This window comes from Bombus fervidus, chromosome 2, assembly GCF_041682495.2.
Source record: "Bombus fervidus isolate BK054 chromosome 2, iyBomFerv1, whole genome shotgun sequence".
Classification (NCBI taxonomy): domain Eukaryota; kingdom Metazoa; phylum Arthropoda; class Insecta; order Hymenoptera; family Apidae; genus Bombus; species Bombus fervidus.
Window position 1 is genome coordinate 9507273 of NC_091518.1, and position 15290 is coordinate 9522562.

The following is a 15290-nucleotide window of genomic DNA, read 5'->3' on the forward strand; positions in this document are numbered from 1 at the left end:
TGCGAGAATATGAAGAAAATATAGTAATAGCGAGAGTATGTAACAAAAAAGTGATAGAGATTACAGATGATTATGACGTTATTCACGTGAAGGTTAAGCACTTAAAGGCTCATAGGAGTCATGTGGAATAAATTCAAAGTTGTAGAAGAAACTGAGAATTAATATGTGTCCTCAAATTAGATCAGCAAGTTTGAGGTTTTTAAAATTTCAAAATTGGTGTCAAGAAACTGCAAATTAAAGATCTGCAGCGTGCTCTTTTCAAATAAATCTAGATGACGCCTACGAGTTTGGATTAACTTACTGCCAGTTTGCAACTCTTAGTTTCAAGTTAGTATAACTCTGAATTGATTTTAGATTTTTTCTGCTAATTTCAAATCTAAATTTCACCATTTTAGGGCGAGCTTACATGGTTTGTACGACTCTGTAATCTACAATTACGAGATTCAACTAACTCTTAAATAAGGTGATCCATATATTTGAAATATGCAACTGCAATCGAGTTTCATAATTCTGGTGCTTCTTAAGATCCTACAAATTTGTTCGCTTATACTTAGCAAATAAAGGAAAGGTTAAAGGAGATTGATATAAAATTGATTCCGTTATGTCGCTGTAAATATAAATTTATTGAAGTCTTAAAGTGCTTACGTCGAACAAAAACATAGAGTAAACTGAACAATTTAAGTACACCTATATCTTGTCAATAAATTCGCCGTATAAATATTATTTTACATCTATATGAATTGTGATGAATTTATTTATGATGTATTAATGTATGTCTATGTATAATCTATATACAAATTGATTTAACGCAGTATACACATGTAAATATACATACACAATTGGCTGTAGAAAATATGATGTTTCTTAATGAATGCTTTTATTCGAAGACAATTTTTATGTCTATTTTTACGCAAGACTTCTTGATACTCGAATTTTGTACTTTTTTTTTGTATTTTTATGTAATGCGCTTATTTTAATATCATCGAGAAGTTCGTGATGAAAATTCTGTTTGTTCTATACATGCATGAATGTCTTTTATTGTACTCTTTATTGCGCTTTGTTTAGGGAAACCTATAATAATCAGATAAACGAAAACATGTATACTGGGTGATAACATTATGTGCTGAGAAAAATGTTAGGACATAATCTGACAATTTTAAAATCAATGATAGCTTACATTATATTTACATTCCTTAAGTCTTAATGGCTATGGGAATACAACAACATCGGTCTCTTCGAAATGTTACGAGATGATCATATTCCGACTTTTATATAATAAGAAAGAAACTAAACAGTCAATATGTTACAAATTAACCTAAATCGTAATAACAAAAAGGAAATAATATCTTCTCGTAAAACAATCGAAAATGAAAATTGCCTATGCTATTGTTAATTGCTCAGGTTTTATAGACTACTACAAATCTTCGTATCATTCTGTTCAATCAGAATTAAACTATATTTTCGCTAAAGATTAACATTCTTTAGAATCATGTCAATGACATAAAGAACGATCACTGAGGTGAGATAAGAAATAAGAGTGATTCAAATATTCTTAAAACGGTGCAGTCTTTCATACATAAAAACTTAAGAACGAATGAAAGAAGATCGCAGGCGAATGAAAAATATCTTCAACTCTTTTTAAACGAATATCATACACCATCCACGAAGAATTGTCTTTTCGAAGCACGTTCTCCCCTCTGATCGTTTTTAACGTATCTTTATTGTTCCCATAAAAATCTAATAACTGACAAATATAATCAGTTCATCTATCGCTCATCTTTTATACTGTTTATCTTCTCATTTCTCCAAGCTCAATTTATGATCAATTTCTTTTGGATTCCTTTTGACTTTTCCAGAGACTCTGGACATAACCTAGAAACATTCAATAAGACCTGTTCACGCTAGCTTCATGTATATCGTACGATCTCTCATTTTGCAATGTTTCAACTCTCTTAGAGCTCTCTGTGCTTCACTAGGTGATGCGAATGCTACCCTAGCATCGCCTGTAGGCATACCTCTCTCATTATACCGACGTATGACATTCTCCCTTTTTACATCAAAGTCACCAAAGAACTCAATAATTTCGTTAATATCAGCTTTAAAAGGAACATTCTCCAAGGATAATACACAGCCAGGTTTGCCAAAGCCCTCAACGTAATCCATGGAGCCTAGATGTCGGCCTAACATGTGTCTAGGTATACCCATTAAGCCAGGAGGACATCTAGGTCCAAATCCAGAGTTACCAAAACGGGGCAAATGATTCATAGGTCCAGAGAACCGTGGCCGTTGCTCTTGTAACGGTGGAAAGTGTTGCTGTTGCGTCTCCATGATCTGTGGATCCACCATTCCTAAGGTTTCCAACATCTTAGCTCGTGGAACCAACTCTATGGTTGGTACATTTTTTCCGAAAGGCAAACCATTCTTTGCAGTGGCTCTGAGAGCTTCGTCTGCTGTATCGAACTCACAGAAACATTCGCCAGCAGGTTTTCCATTTTGATTGAGTAACATGTGTATTCGATGGGGTACGATACCAATGTCAGAGAAAAAGTCTAGAATGTCACGGTCGATTGTCTGGAACGGGAGACCTCGCATGATAATACAATCCGAGCTGGCGGTTTGGTTCATACTGTTCTGCTCGTGGTCGCGCTTCGCTTGAGCAAACTTATCCTCGGTGATCGCGGTCGCGGTCACGGGTTTATTGCCAATTTTCAAGGACGTATTCACCGACGCCTTTGCGTCCTCTATTCTGGCGAATTGCACGTAGGCCATACATTGAACACTTCCGGACTCCTTGGTACTAGTGATGAACAGGTCATTGATTTTCCAGTCGTGGAACAATTTGGCTATATCCATCTCTTTAGTGAAGGACGGTAGGTCGGTTAATAAAATACAAGCAGAGGATCTAACATCTTCTATTCCATCTTCTCCACGGTCTCTTTCTTTTTCAGGGGAGTAAGAGTCTACCGCTTTGTCGAAGATGCTTTCATCAAGATGTAATACCTCCACTTCTGATCCTCTAACGAATCTAGTCGTGCCTAGAGCAAGCTCCTTACCCTCAGCCTTGCTGAACTTAACGTAAGCGATGCCAACGCGGTTCCCGTGGTTATCGTTGATCAACTTCAATCCGTCTTTCCTGATATAAATACCCTGAAAGGCATGACGAACGTCATTGTACGTGGCACTTAATGGCATGTTACGAACTTCCACACAGTGTCCACCTCCTCCACTGCTCTTATTTTCATTCGAGAACCTGGAACTGTTCGTCGAACTACGGTTTCCTTGTCTGTCATTGTCAAAATTAAATTGAGAACTGTTTGACTGAAAAGCATGTGGATTTCGCCGTCCTTCCAATTCTTGTACCTTGCTGAGGAAAGGATTGTTTGGTCTAATTCCTGGCCTGTAGTTCAAAGAACCATTCGAACCATACATATCAGTTCCAAACTGGCCTGATCTGCCAGGGAACCTAATTGAATCCATTCGGCCTTGATCATTTTGGTTCCAAGGCTCCTTAGATCTATTCAATGCACTTACTCCTGTACTTAAGCTAGGTAAGCTTGATCCACCTACGTTCTGAGACAATGGACCCATACCTACAGTGTGACTAAGACTTTGCATATGCGATTGCATCAAACTTCCAACACCATTTATTCCATTTATAGGAAACTGGCCTTGCTGAAGCATCGATGGTTGTCCGATTACAGAACTACCAAATGTCATAGAGCGTTGTTCTCCATCCTGTGACAGTGCTGCCACTCCTGCACCCAAGATTCCAGGCGCCAACATGGCTGCCTGTATCTGTGTCTGCGGTGGAACCTCCCAAATACCATTTTCCAATGGTTTCTTCGCACCAGCTACAGGCTTATCTTTATGAAACTGTCCTACGCAGACTACATCATTATTATCATCATCATTGGTATCCTTCCGACGTTCTCCGGTAGAATTACGCTTAGTATCTCTGTCCCTAGATCGCGTACGATCTCTAGATCTGGATCTATCACGACGACGACGCCTATCTCTTCTGTCTCTTTCTCTATCTCGCGATCTGCTTCTGTCACGACGTCTACGATCTCGTCCTCTATCTCTGTCTCGTCTGTCTCTATCCCTATCACGATCACGGGATCGAGATCTGTCCCTAGATCGCGACCTGTCTCGCCTATCCTTGCGATCCTTGCTGGATTCGCTGTCATTATCCTTTTCTTTTTCTCTTCGTTCGCCAGGAGATCCTGGCTTCTGAACAACCTGTGCGACAGCGACTGGTGCTGTTTGCATGAAGGACTGTAGACTCAGTGTCTGTTGTCGGGCTGCCTCGATCACTTTTTGCATCTCTGTCCGCGAGCTGAGCAGCAGCTTTATCTTCATTTCCTTGATCTTGCCGCCATCATGCATCATCGCCTGTCGAGCATCTTCGTCGGTGCTGCAAGTTACATCGCATTTAATTCGTATGAAGCGAATGTATTTTGAAGAACATATTTTTGAATTTGTATAAAGGAGAAATATCCTCTTATTATATTTTTTTAAATAACTTTAAACGATAAGTGGTTCTTTTTGTTATGTATAGTTAATTTAACGCGCCTGTTATCTTTTTGTCTAGATAGATTAATATTAATAGATGTTTGTTTCTTTACCTGAAAGCAATAAAAGCGTCTCCCAGCTCACCACCAACGATGTGCACCCCTCCTTCTGGTATGCTCAAGCCTCTGAAGAATTGGCGAATATCCAGAGCGTTGGCGGACCATGCCAAGTTTTGTAATCTAATTATTACACTCATTTTCGAATGTTTTTCGGGAATCTGTAACCAAATCGAAAAACCGAAATTAAAATTAAATGAAAATCATAGACAGAACAATTGAAATTAGAAGGTTGGAGAATGGAAGTAAAGCATTACAATATTTTGTTCTTCATATTTTTTTATTATCATTATCGTTATGTACATGTAGATTAATAAATGTATGTTCATTTATTGATACAATACTTTTGGTATTAGCTTCGAAGTATAATACTATATTTCTACGTTTATAATAGTTCTTAATTATTCAATTTCATTGTTTCGATGTTGACGATATTGAATTAAAAATTTATCGATACGAAAATTTGAAAATATTAATTCTTTAATTCTTAATTGTCCTTTTCTGTTTTTTTACTTAAAGAAGTAAAGTACGAAGCAATTTCAAATCTAGAAAATTTTTGTGATTCGATTTAGATACGAAACATTAATCACCAAATTTGAGAAACTAACAATGTCGGTTCTCCATTCGGTTAAGGCGCGTAGAGATGGCCAATTTTATTTCCAAGAATTCCAGGAGACATAACAGACATGGGAAACGCGATTTGCTCGAGGTACGAGGAGACAGGAACATCAATCTCGTAAGCTTTCAAGCAGCACACGAGCCTCGACGGTTACATCGATCGTATCTATTCCATCTTATTGTTCAACTACCAAAGAATCCTAAGTATTTACGTTTCTAGATTTCAACCTTGTTCTTAATTATAACAATCTGGCGAAACAAATTCGATTCCTAACGAGTTTCAATTGTTCCTATTTATTAGGAATTAGGGAAATAGTTAGAAAACTTAATTAATCATCCACTATCGGCTTAAGAACTCTTCATTCTTGTAATAGTAAGCTTTGGGATACAGATCAATTATAGACTGATAATAAATATTAATTTTAATCGTTATACCTTTTAATTTTTATCGTAGCTGCTTACCAATGTGTTTGAATTTTATGACGTCAAATAACTGATTTATACCAAATGCCAATTTTGTTTCTTCAGGCATGTTAAATTCTGATCGACTATTATTTTCTCGCTCATAAGTAAACAAAATTTCAGTTATACAGGAATCATTGTACATATGTATACTTGGTCGCACAGAAATGGCAATTAAGTTTAACTTAAATGTACATTAAAGTTTACATATGTATTTGGAGAAGTCCTGAGCAATTCTTTTCATAGCAATATATTTAAAAAGTTATATATGTGCAATCTAACAAGCAGTTTCCAGAAACGTGTTTAATTTCAATCTATTAATTAGCGAATTCGTGACATTTTAAGTACCAATTTGCAAATAGTCTTTGTGACTTTTATGACTATGCGATACGTAAGGCTCTGTGTGCGACTACATCAATGAGTATGTTTTAATTGTCTGATTTACGATCTCGTTATTCAAGTTCCATCAACTGCACACTCACGTCGTAGGTTTTATCGCACCTCTTATTTTTAGGGCTTACGTGTCTCGAAGTCGCGTGTTCGCCGTCCCAGTTTCAAGTAATTCATTCCGGAAACCGAGAGTCTTCTAACACCGACACGAAGTCGTAATTGCACACGACCTCGATCGTAAGATTGTTCCAGGTACAGTAACCTCTACGATACGTTACGACGTTACGAAATCGTAAAATTTGCCAGACATCGAAGTTTACACATCCGAGAAGTCGAATAAGAAAACTGAAACCCAGTCAGAAAGGAGGCGGAAAAAATAAGAAACGAGAGCTTCTGTCAGCACGAATACATGCCCTGAATCCATTCCTATTAAAGATGTAGACTTTATATTGTATATGTATGAGTCTGTATGTTATTGGATATTAATCAGAGTGGTCACTCGGCGTTTGATCACTGCTGATCAGATTTCCATTATGCAGAGAAGAGATATACGCTGAAGTCATAGAATAATTAGAAGGCAAAGCAATTATGTCACGCGTGTCAGAACAAAGAAATTGAGTCGAGCCCTGAATCCTCGGCCAGAGCTGCATGAAAAAATGTTTAATTTTCTATAAAGAGTAAAATAAAATCCATAAGCAAATTACAGTTTTTGTTTTCTAATTTGTTAAAGTAACAATTAATGTTTTTAGGTTTTCTATTGGTAAATGACTGAATACCAGTGGTTTACACTGACAAACGTACTCTTTCGCCATATCATGAAAGCTACTATATGTATCGCATATGAGTTTTAAAAGGTTTTGAATATTTCAGATTTAATAATTGCTAAATTGTATTATTGTAGCGTAGTGTAATGGCTTTCACGATATAACCAAGTTGCAAAATTGATTAAACATCGCAGTTTATATGTTCGACTGTTAAAATAAGTAGATTAATAGGAACCTGAGAAGATACGAGCTCAAAAACTCGATCAAAGTCGTATAAATGTAGAATGCTATTAGATATAGATATAATATAAGGTACTTCATGTATATTAAATGTATTTTAAAAAGCAAAGAATAATTTATATACGGAACTTAAAATAGATATAAAATTTAGAAATTATATGATTAAGAAGAAATTATGAAGTTTAAAATAAAATCTATATAAAGTATGTACCATCTCCAAAATATCTTTTCCTTTTCAGTTAACAGATTAAGAAGTATGTGGGTACTGTTGTAATGCTTTGTTATCGAGCTATCACGACTAATGCAGTACAAGTCTTGAGGGTCTTTCTCCACGAATCGATTAAATGCATGAATAATAACAGGCCAACGAGTCTGTGTCGAATGAATAAAAGATTCTGAAATATCAATTCTGACCTTTCTGAATTTTCGCTGCCCTACAACGTGTAAGAAACAGTTTTATAACGTCTGTTGCTGAAAGGTGATCAGGCCTGCTTAAAACCTCTCATTTTCCATAAAAAATAATTGGAAAATTGTTTTCAGTTTCTTATCAATCTCATATCATCGTTTTGAAAGCTTTTTTTCTATATTTCAGCTTTCTAAGATATTGATAGTGTGGTGTTTTCACTTTTTATATAACTGGATTAAAAAGAATATTCATTATTTTATCTAACCTGTTTTCTCTCTCTTTTAATGAATTTTAGAAAAGATGATTATGATTTAATTTCCAGTATTGCAAAGAAGTGATAATTATTTAGTGAAATAAAAAAGAATAAATAACGTGGAATAAGTGTATACATATAGAGAATAAATTAAATGTTCACTATTTTTACTAAAAATAGTGATGTAATGGAAAATAACTCATGATATCCTAATTGTTAGATTTCGAAAGTCTTCCTGCTTTCCCTACTCTTCAATTGAATTACTGTCTAAACTAATACCATGACTCGATATAAGTACAAACTACTTCGTGGAATTACGATTAGTAAAATAATTAAATTATTTTTCTGTTAATAATCCAACGAAAGAGGAAAAGAGATGAATATTAGTCTATTTTTTGAAGTTTATACAAAAAGACGGAACTGCCAAAGACAGAGAATAAATTCAAACAGTGTTTTTTTTTCGCGCAATGATTACGTCGATCACCAATGGAGTAACAGAATTATTTCTATTTTCTATCGTGCGCCTTTTTTCGCCGGCCGATCGTTGTTTATGAAGCAATATAATCCCGGACGTTCCATAGGAGAATAGAGCAAATTCCACACACGTGTACCGGAAGCATTTATTGTTTTAACAGACTCCACGTCCACTGACTTTCCCATGATTCATGTAACGATCATAAATCCGTAAACGTTGAGCGATAAATAAACGATCATCGATTCGTATACTATTGCAAATATTCCGTAGCTATTAAAAATGATCCAATTATTTTAGTATTACTACTATTACAGCAAGCGTAGAAATAGTTAATCAGCTTTAACGTGAATAAGTTAATTAAAATAAAGATTGTGGATTAGATATGCATAGAAATATTTACAGAGAAATATTAATTAGAGATCTTATTTGCAAGCGTAAATAAAATGAAATAAAATTTGTAGAACAATATACAACAATCCGTTAGAAATCAAGAGTAGGATCGTTCATCTGTAATGAAGCTCACATGAGATATGACGTTTCTTATTATTCACCTCTTCTTAAATGATTACAGTCTGCACGACCTGAAAGTAGCAATCCTGAAGTTTGGCCTCTCATATTTACCAAACGTAAATCACCCTTCTCCCACGATGAAACAATTATTATCGTTATTAGGTGACCACTATCTACCATGTGTTTAAATATAAATCGGGATTTGTAAACAACCGTTTAACATTTCCGCTATTATTGAAATGTTATTTCCCTTTTTAACAAGCAGTGCTTTTTTTAATCGAGAAGCTTTGCTATCAAGAATTAATTGGGTAAATCAGTAGTCAAGTAGCGAGGAGTAACAACACATCTGCGATAAAATGTTCTTCTTTTAAGCATGAAGACACAACAGTAACGAAACAAAAACTCAACGATTGCCATCAGCAATATTATTAAAACAATTGAAAGGACGTAAGGCGTGTGTCAGTAGGAGTGAAAATGTTAAAAAAACAAATTGATAGATAATAAGTAACTACGAGACCATGATTTTTTTGTTAGGGAAGGAAAAAGAAAAGAAAAGAAAAAAGAAGAGGGGACTACTTAACTATGAATATTTAACATAAATTTATAGTCGAACTATAAACAAAGATTATCGATTTCATTACTTATAATGTCGAAGTCACCTCAAATTCAACGCAGCCTCCCGTTTCAGGAACCATAAGACAGCGTTCTAAAAATAGAGAACAAGAACCCTCGGTAGATTCAAACTTTGATAATGCAGCGTGAATACCTTCTAAACGCAATCCTTAAGATTATATTGGTATCGCATTTCACGTGTTTACTCACGATTAGTTCAAAATATAAGTTTTAAAAAGATATGTTGTAAAATTCAGTAAGTTTATGATATTATAAAGTAACGTTCTAATGATGGGATACAGGGTTCCTAGGAGAGCGGAATTGTCTATGGAGACCTATACACTGCGTCGACTTCATTTTTAAAATACTTCACTTGCATAAGGACAAAGATACCTAGAATTCCAGAGCGCCACTTGCAAGTAGGAAAGTCTAGCGAATCCTCGAAACTGCGTTATCAAGTCAGCAGTCTGCAGATGAAATTCCACGTAAATCGGGTTCTTAACTCCGCAGCAGATTTTGTCAGAATTAAGTCATTCTCTCAAACCATCTACCTTGAGTGCCTTAAATTTAATCACGTTTTCAGTTACATTAGATTTAATGGAACTTAATTGTACTTGCTTATTATAAGGTAATTTTGAATTCATACCAATACAAGCAGTGCAATTTTCTATGACAATTCTTGATCCCAGAGATAAAGAATTCCGATTTTGTCATAATATGATTTCGTCATATTAGAAAGTTAATATTCTGACACTCGAGCATCCGTCAGGATCAAACCTAAACAACAATCGATATATCGTAGTTCGAGTAAGATCGTTGACTGTCGTGAAACTTCGTCGTCGACATAGATCAATGGAAAAATTAATACACAACGACGAGGGTAAATCGGCAAGTATCCACCTCAGGTTCCATCCAAACAGCGGTGACGCGTCCATGATGTCGTGAGAGAAAGAAAATCCATAAGGAATCACGAACGCGCATTTTAAACGTTTCTTTCTCCGTTTTTAGTTTCTTTTTGTCTCTTTCGTGAAACTTTGCGATACGTCAAGCTTCCGTCAGGACCAGGGACCAGCTCCTTCGAGCACATATTGGAGATTCGATGACCGTTCAGAAAACCTTTTAACAGGTTAAGCTTCTCAAATTTTGAACACAATTTCAGATAAAATGTTCAAGCATTCGCTGAAAAATGTACGAAGAGTTTGTTGCGTTTGGTGTATGTACTTCACTCCTGGTGAATCGTCGCGTGGCAAATTTAAACGCAAACACACATCGTTAATATTAACGAAAAAATGAATAACGCAATAGTGGTCTACTCAAAGTTAAATTGAACGAAATGAGTTCCGCTATTGTTAAACAAGTACATGTGAATTTTTTATTCTGTTAAGGGTAGCTCCCTTGAAGGGACCATTGTCATTTAAAAGCCTGTTTCTATATTCTCGAAACAAGAACTAGATACATCCCTGAACGTAAATCTATGCACAAGATGTAAGTATACAGTACTTCGACCATATCAAATTTAATATTATAAAAAATAAAGTTTAAAATTTGATATTTTTCTTGTCCAAGCTATACTTCCATGTTGAACTGCAAGTTCATCTTCATTTTTAAACTATAAATATAAATTGTAATAAATTCGTTTTCTTATCTAAATTTTCATCTTTTTTTTCGTAGTAAAATTTACGGAAGCAGAAGGGAATAGGAAAGGTCGATGGTATCGGTACGAAATCGCCATAATTCAAGGCTGGCTGCACGTTCAGCTCGAGTACAAAAGAGAGGTCGTAAAGATACGGTATAAATAAGAAAAAGGGATCCAACGAAACAAAAGAGACTCGATTCCATTCATCAGGCTTTTATGCGATCAACCTGAACTGTAGCTGCATCTACTTACAGGCATTCACAGCGACCAAAACATCGCACACACGTGTTTCTCTCTCTCTCTCTTTGTCGCCGTCGCTATAACGATTACTCTTCTCTGTCGTTTACCTCTCTGCATTTTCTCTATTATAAGAAAAATCTTATAAAATCGAAATATAAAAATCGATTTTTATATGAAAGATTCGAAACTTCCCTTATACTTATCTTTCTTAATTTAAAAATATGTTCATTGAAAATTTAAGTACTCATCTAAATTTTAAGTTTATTATATTCTAGATCAATTATACTTATGTATCTGTGAAACAAAAGAAGTTTCGAATCCTATGGAAAATTCCAAAGTTTCGATCCGTTCAATAAACGAGGTCATGTTAAGAAAGCATTAGCATGACTATTATAAGTATATATCGACAAGTATAAAAGACCCAGCGATGCGATCAGTAGCGAAACACTCGTGTTGTATACACGATTTGATTATACGTCATCAGTAATACGGTGTACTGTAGTGTAGACAGAAGGTAAATAATTGATTGCCATCGTCCATGTATATGTTCGATCCGTACGTTTCTCCTCGTCGCTCAGCACCAGAATTAACATTTCTTGCGACGTAGTGAAACGATCATGATAGTGATAGTTAATTAATACAATTGCTTCTTAATTTGTTGTATAAAGAACTCTCACCATAAATAATAAGTTTGGCGAGTACCAGAACGTTGTTTTGGGTTCTAAAGTAATTACATAGGTATGTTTTACGCGTTTGACGTTTAGAAATGAGTAATCAGATTGGTTCTTTTTTATAAAAGTCTGTTTTACAGTTGTTTTACGATTAACGTAATGTTTAATTTATTAAAAATTCGTAGAAACTAATATCGTAATTATGCTTCTAGAACTTAGCGACGTCACGGTGCCGAGTAGAAATTTACGTCATTATAGATGCGCCTCTCGTTCAATGGATACGTGCCTTAAACGAAAGGAAACAAACTGCACTTCGTAAACCGGTGCAATGCGTAAAGTATGCGACAGGAAGAACAGAGTGTTAGGAAAATTCTTTTTTGTAGAGTAATTCGATGACCACCGTGTCCACGTAGAACATGCAACGAAAATGCACTTCAATGAGAAGGCGATGACTCCCAGCTTTCAAAGACCTTGCAAGAGATATGCACTTCACAGCAAAGAATCAGGGGAAGAGGCGGATGCAGCAGATATCCCACTCCGGCTTTTTTTGCGCTCCGCTTAGCTTATTGTATTTAGTGGAATATACTATGTAAAAGTCACGATCTATATCTAAATGCCCTTTTCGCGCGATTTCCATTTTGTCTTAACTGGATTTGAACGTTTCCTGCTACTCATTTTGCAGTAATAATAAAGACCAAAACTTAGCTTATATGGTAAAAATAAACAACTGTATTAAATCTCTTAATTATTTCCTACATTTTCAAAATTTTTGTTGTAACTAATAATAGTTGTGTGAATATAAAATATGCACTTTAATTTGAACTTTGCAAAATATATTGATATTTTATTTATGCATAACTTTGTATGAATAAACTTACCTACCTTTCATGTATAATAAATTAATCAAATAATCATACTTGCTACATTTTTAAGTTTTTCAAGGTATTTAAGCGCATATAATGAAACAAAGGTTTATTAAAAATAATGTATGTTTTAGATGGCAAATATATACTTTGAGTTCAATTTTATGCAACATGAGCAGAATCGATGATTATAGTTATCTATGTTAGTTTTTAACAGAAAGATATACATTTATATAAGAAACAGTATTTATAAAAGTAGATTATCATCTTCTTAAATCTCTTTACTGTATTTATTCATGTACTTAATTCAGTACCATTCAAATTCATGATATGTATATCTCGAGAAAAATTATCAGTTTTTAAATTTTATTAAGGTAAGTTTATAATATCAGGGTGCATGTAGTGATCAATACTTTTAAAAAAATGAAGAACATATAAAAAAAGGCAGTCATGCAAATATGTAAAATGTTCTTCATTTCTATGCAATAGTTTGCTTTTGGTCACTTTATTGTTCCCAATGTTACTATTTTATTAATTACTTACCATTTCTCATTAGATAGCATGAACGTATAATGAAAAGAAAATATATTTTCTTTGTGAATTATAAATGCAAAATGGTGCTTAACTCTCAACAACCATCTTGGAATGTTCCAAGATAATGAAGAACTAAATGAGCCTGTAGTAAAATCACAACACTTCCCTCCACAATTATGAGCTAGATTTTATTACATTACTGTATGAAGCATTACCTTCTCTTTAGATACTTGAGAAATCTCTTCCTTCTTCACCCTCAGTTAAAACGTACGATGAAAGATAAGAAGTCGATGAAAACAAAGATGACCGTGCAGCAAACAGTCCATCAGCGAAGGATAATAAAATGGAGAAGCGGGAAAGGAGTCAATTGCACCATGTCATTGTACTAAAGTCCATGATGATGTTGATACCTGATCTTGTCACCTAACACACACTCAGATGCCTAAGATCCTGCAACATACATCATTTTTTCCATACTGTACCTATAAACCTCTTATAATAAACAGTAACTGTAATTATAAAATAAATATTAAACTTTAATTTTATTTAATCTTCAACAATATTATTTTAACCATTACGTCTACTGTGTTGTTTCTTAACTTTGAAGTTCCTAATTCTTCTCTTATATTTATTTATTAATTTTTGCAGGAAATAATATCATGTTAGTCTTACTAGAGTTCAATATTACATAATTTTTAATATAATAATATAATACAATATCTACATATATGTATAAAGGGAGAAAAATAGATATTTAAATTTATTTTCTTTTATCGTGTTAAAAATACTAACTTTAGCGAATCAAACTGTACAAAATTAATACGGTACTAATACTAGAAGATGTTTTATCTCATACATTTTAAACGTATTTATTATATTTATTAGATATGTTTGATTTTATTAAACAAATAAGATTTAATGAAATTTTTGAACGTATCTAAATCGTATGAACAATTCCCAAGTTAATATATCGCTGAGTGTTTCACGTAATTGTTGTTGCACTCGATATAACAAAGCGATAATAAGCTTCCGTTTCTTGTACTTTCCGAAGCACGATAAAAACAATCTAAAGTAAAAAAAGTTCTTAACGATAATATAATAGGTAAGAATTACAAAAAAGTGCATAAAATTAAATAAATACATGCATGATGAGCTTTGAAAGTAATGCAGAACTTCAAAGATAAGAAGGAGAATGTTTTCACATTATTAGTTACCCATTCGCCATTTTCACAACTTGGAAATGTTGATCGAAATATTTTGAGAAGCACACCAGGATATTTGACTCACCGAACTTACTGTATAGAAACGGCAAATTTCATAAGGAGAATGCTGATTATAGACGCCGTAAACAAATTCAAACACAACAAAGGAAGTTTCTTCTCCAGTCAACGCCGAATTTTCCTGTCTACAGCCAATTCTGTAATGACCGTCCTTCTCCGTGCGATGACTCGTGCGAGCCCCGTAGGTATGTCCAACATTTCAGAACTAAATACTTCGGTATATTTCAATGTCATATCTTTTCTTTTTATATTTTCACAGTAGAAAAATTCCCCAATTATAAATAAATGATCTAGTTTAGATAAATTAAAAAGTTTAATAATTATAGTCTTACTTTTGATATTACTTTTGATATTACTTACCTTATTATATTTATTACACTTATATACTAAATAATTAGGTTCAGTTATATATTTCGTGTCAGTTAATAGTACCAAGTTAGAAAATTCCTCTCTGATAGTATGTAGTATTTTTCTATGATTAAAAAAATTGATACTGTTAAAATGAAATGTAGGGTAAAAAATACGAAAAAAACATTTAATTAAAAAATAAAGGTATTTATAAATATTTTTTGTGACCATTGTATTTGTGATTTCACAATCTTTCGTAAATCTAATTCCGTTTCTCCTAAACTTTAGTCACGTGATGTTATTTATCTCTCTTGATCCGATTCGTCAGTGGAGTTATAAATTTATCATGTTTAGCATATA

General features: G+C 34.0%; 1 protein-coding gene across 7 annotated transcripts; it reads right to left on the reverse strand.

Annotated features, from left to right (window-relative positions):
• Window positions 1-599: 599 nt before the first annotated feature.
• Window positions 600-14772, reverse strand: LOC139998071 (uncharacterized). 7 transcript variants are annotated; one of them, XM_072022308.1, is made up of 4 exons: window positions 14599-14768; window positions 13518-13752; window positions 4626-4789; window positions 600-4414 (listed from the first exon to the last, which is right to left on the reverse strand). In XM_072022308.1, exons 3-4 carry the CDS (start codon window positions 4766-4768, stop codon window positions 1897-1899), a joined length of 2661 nt encoding a protein of 886 aa, XP_071878409.1. In that variant the 5' UTR covers window positions 4769-4789; window positions 13518-13752; window positions 14599-14768; the 3' UTR covers window positions 600-1896. The 7 variants fall into 7 exon arrangements, 2 of the variants coding, with proteins under 2 accessions (XP_071878409.1, XP_071878407.1); XM_072022306.1 differs by having other exon boundaries at window positions 14590-14767; XR_011803177.1 differs by lacking the exons at window positions 600-4414; window positions 4626-4789 and adding exons at window positions 9328-9452; window positions 9752-10135 and having other exon boundaries at window positions 14590-14772.
• Between the last annotated feature and the right edge of the window lie 518 nt (window positions 14773-15290).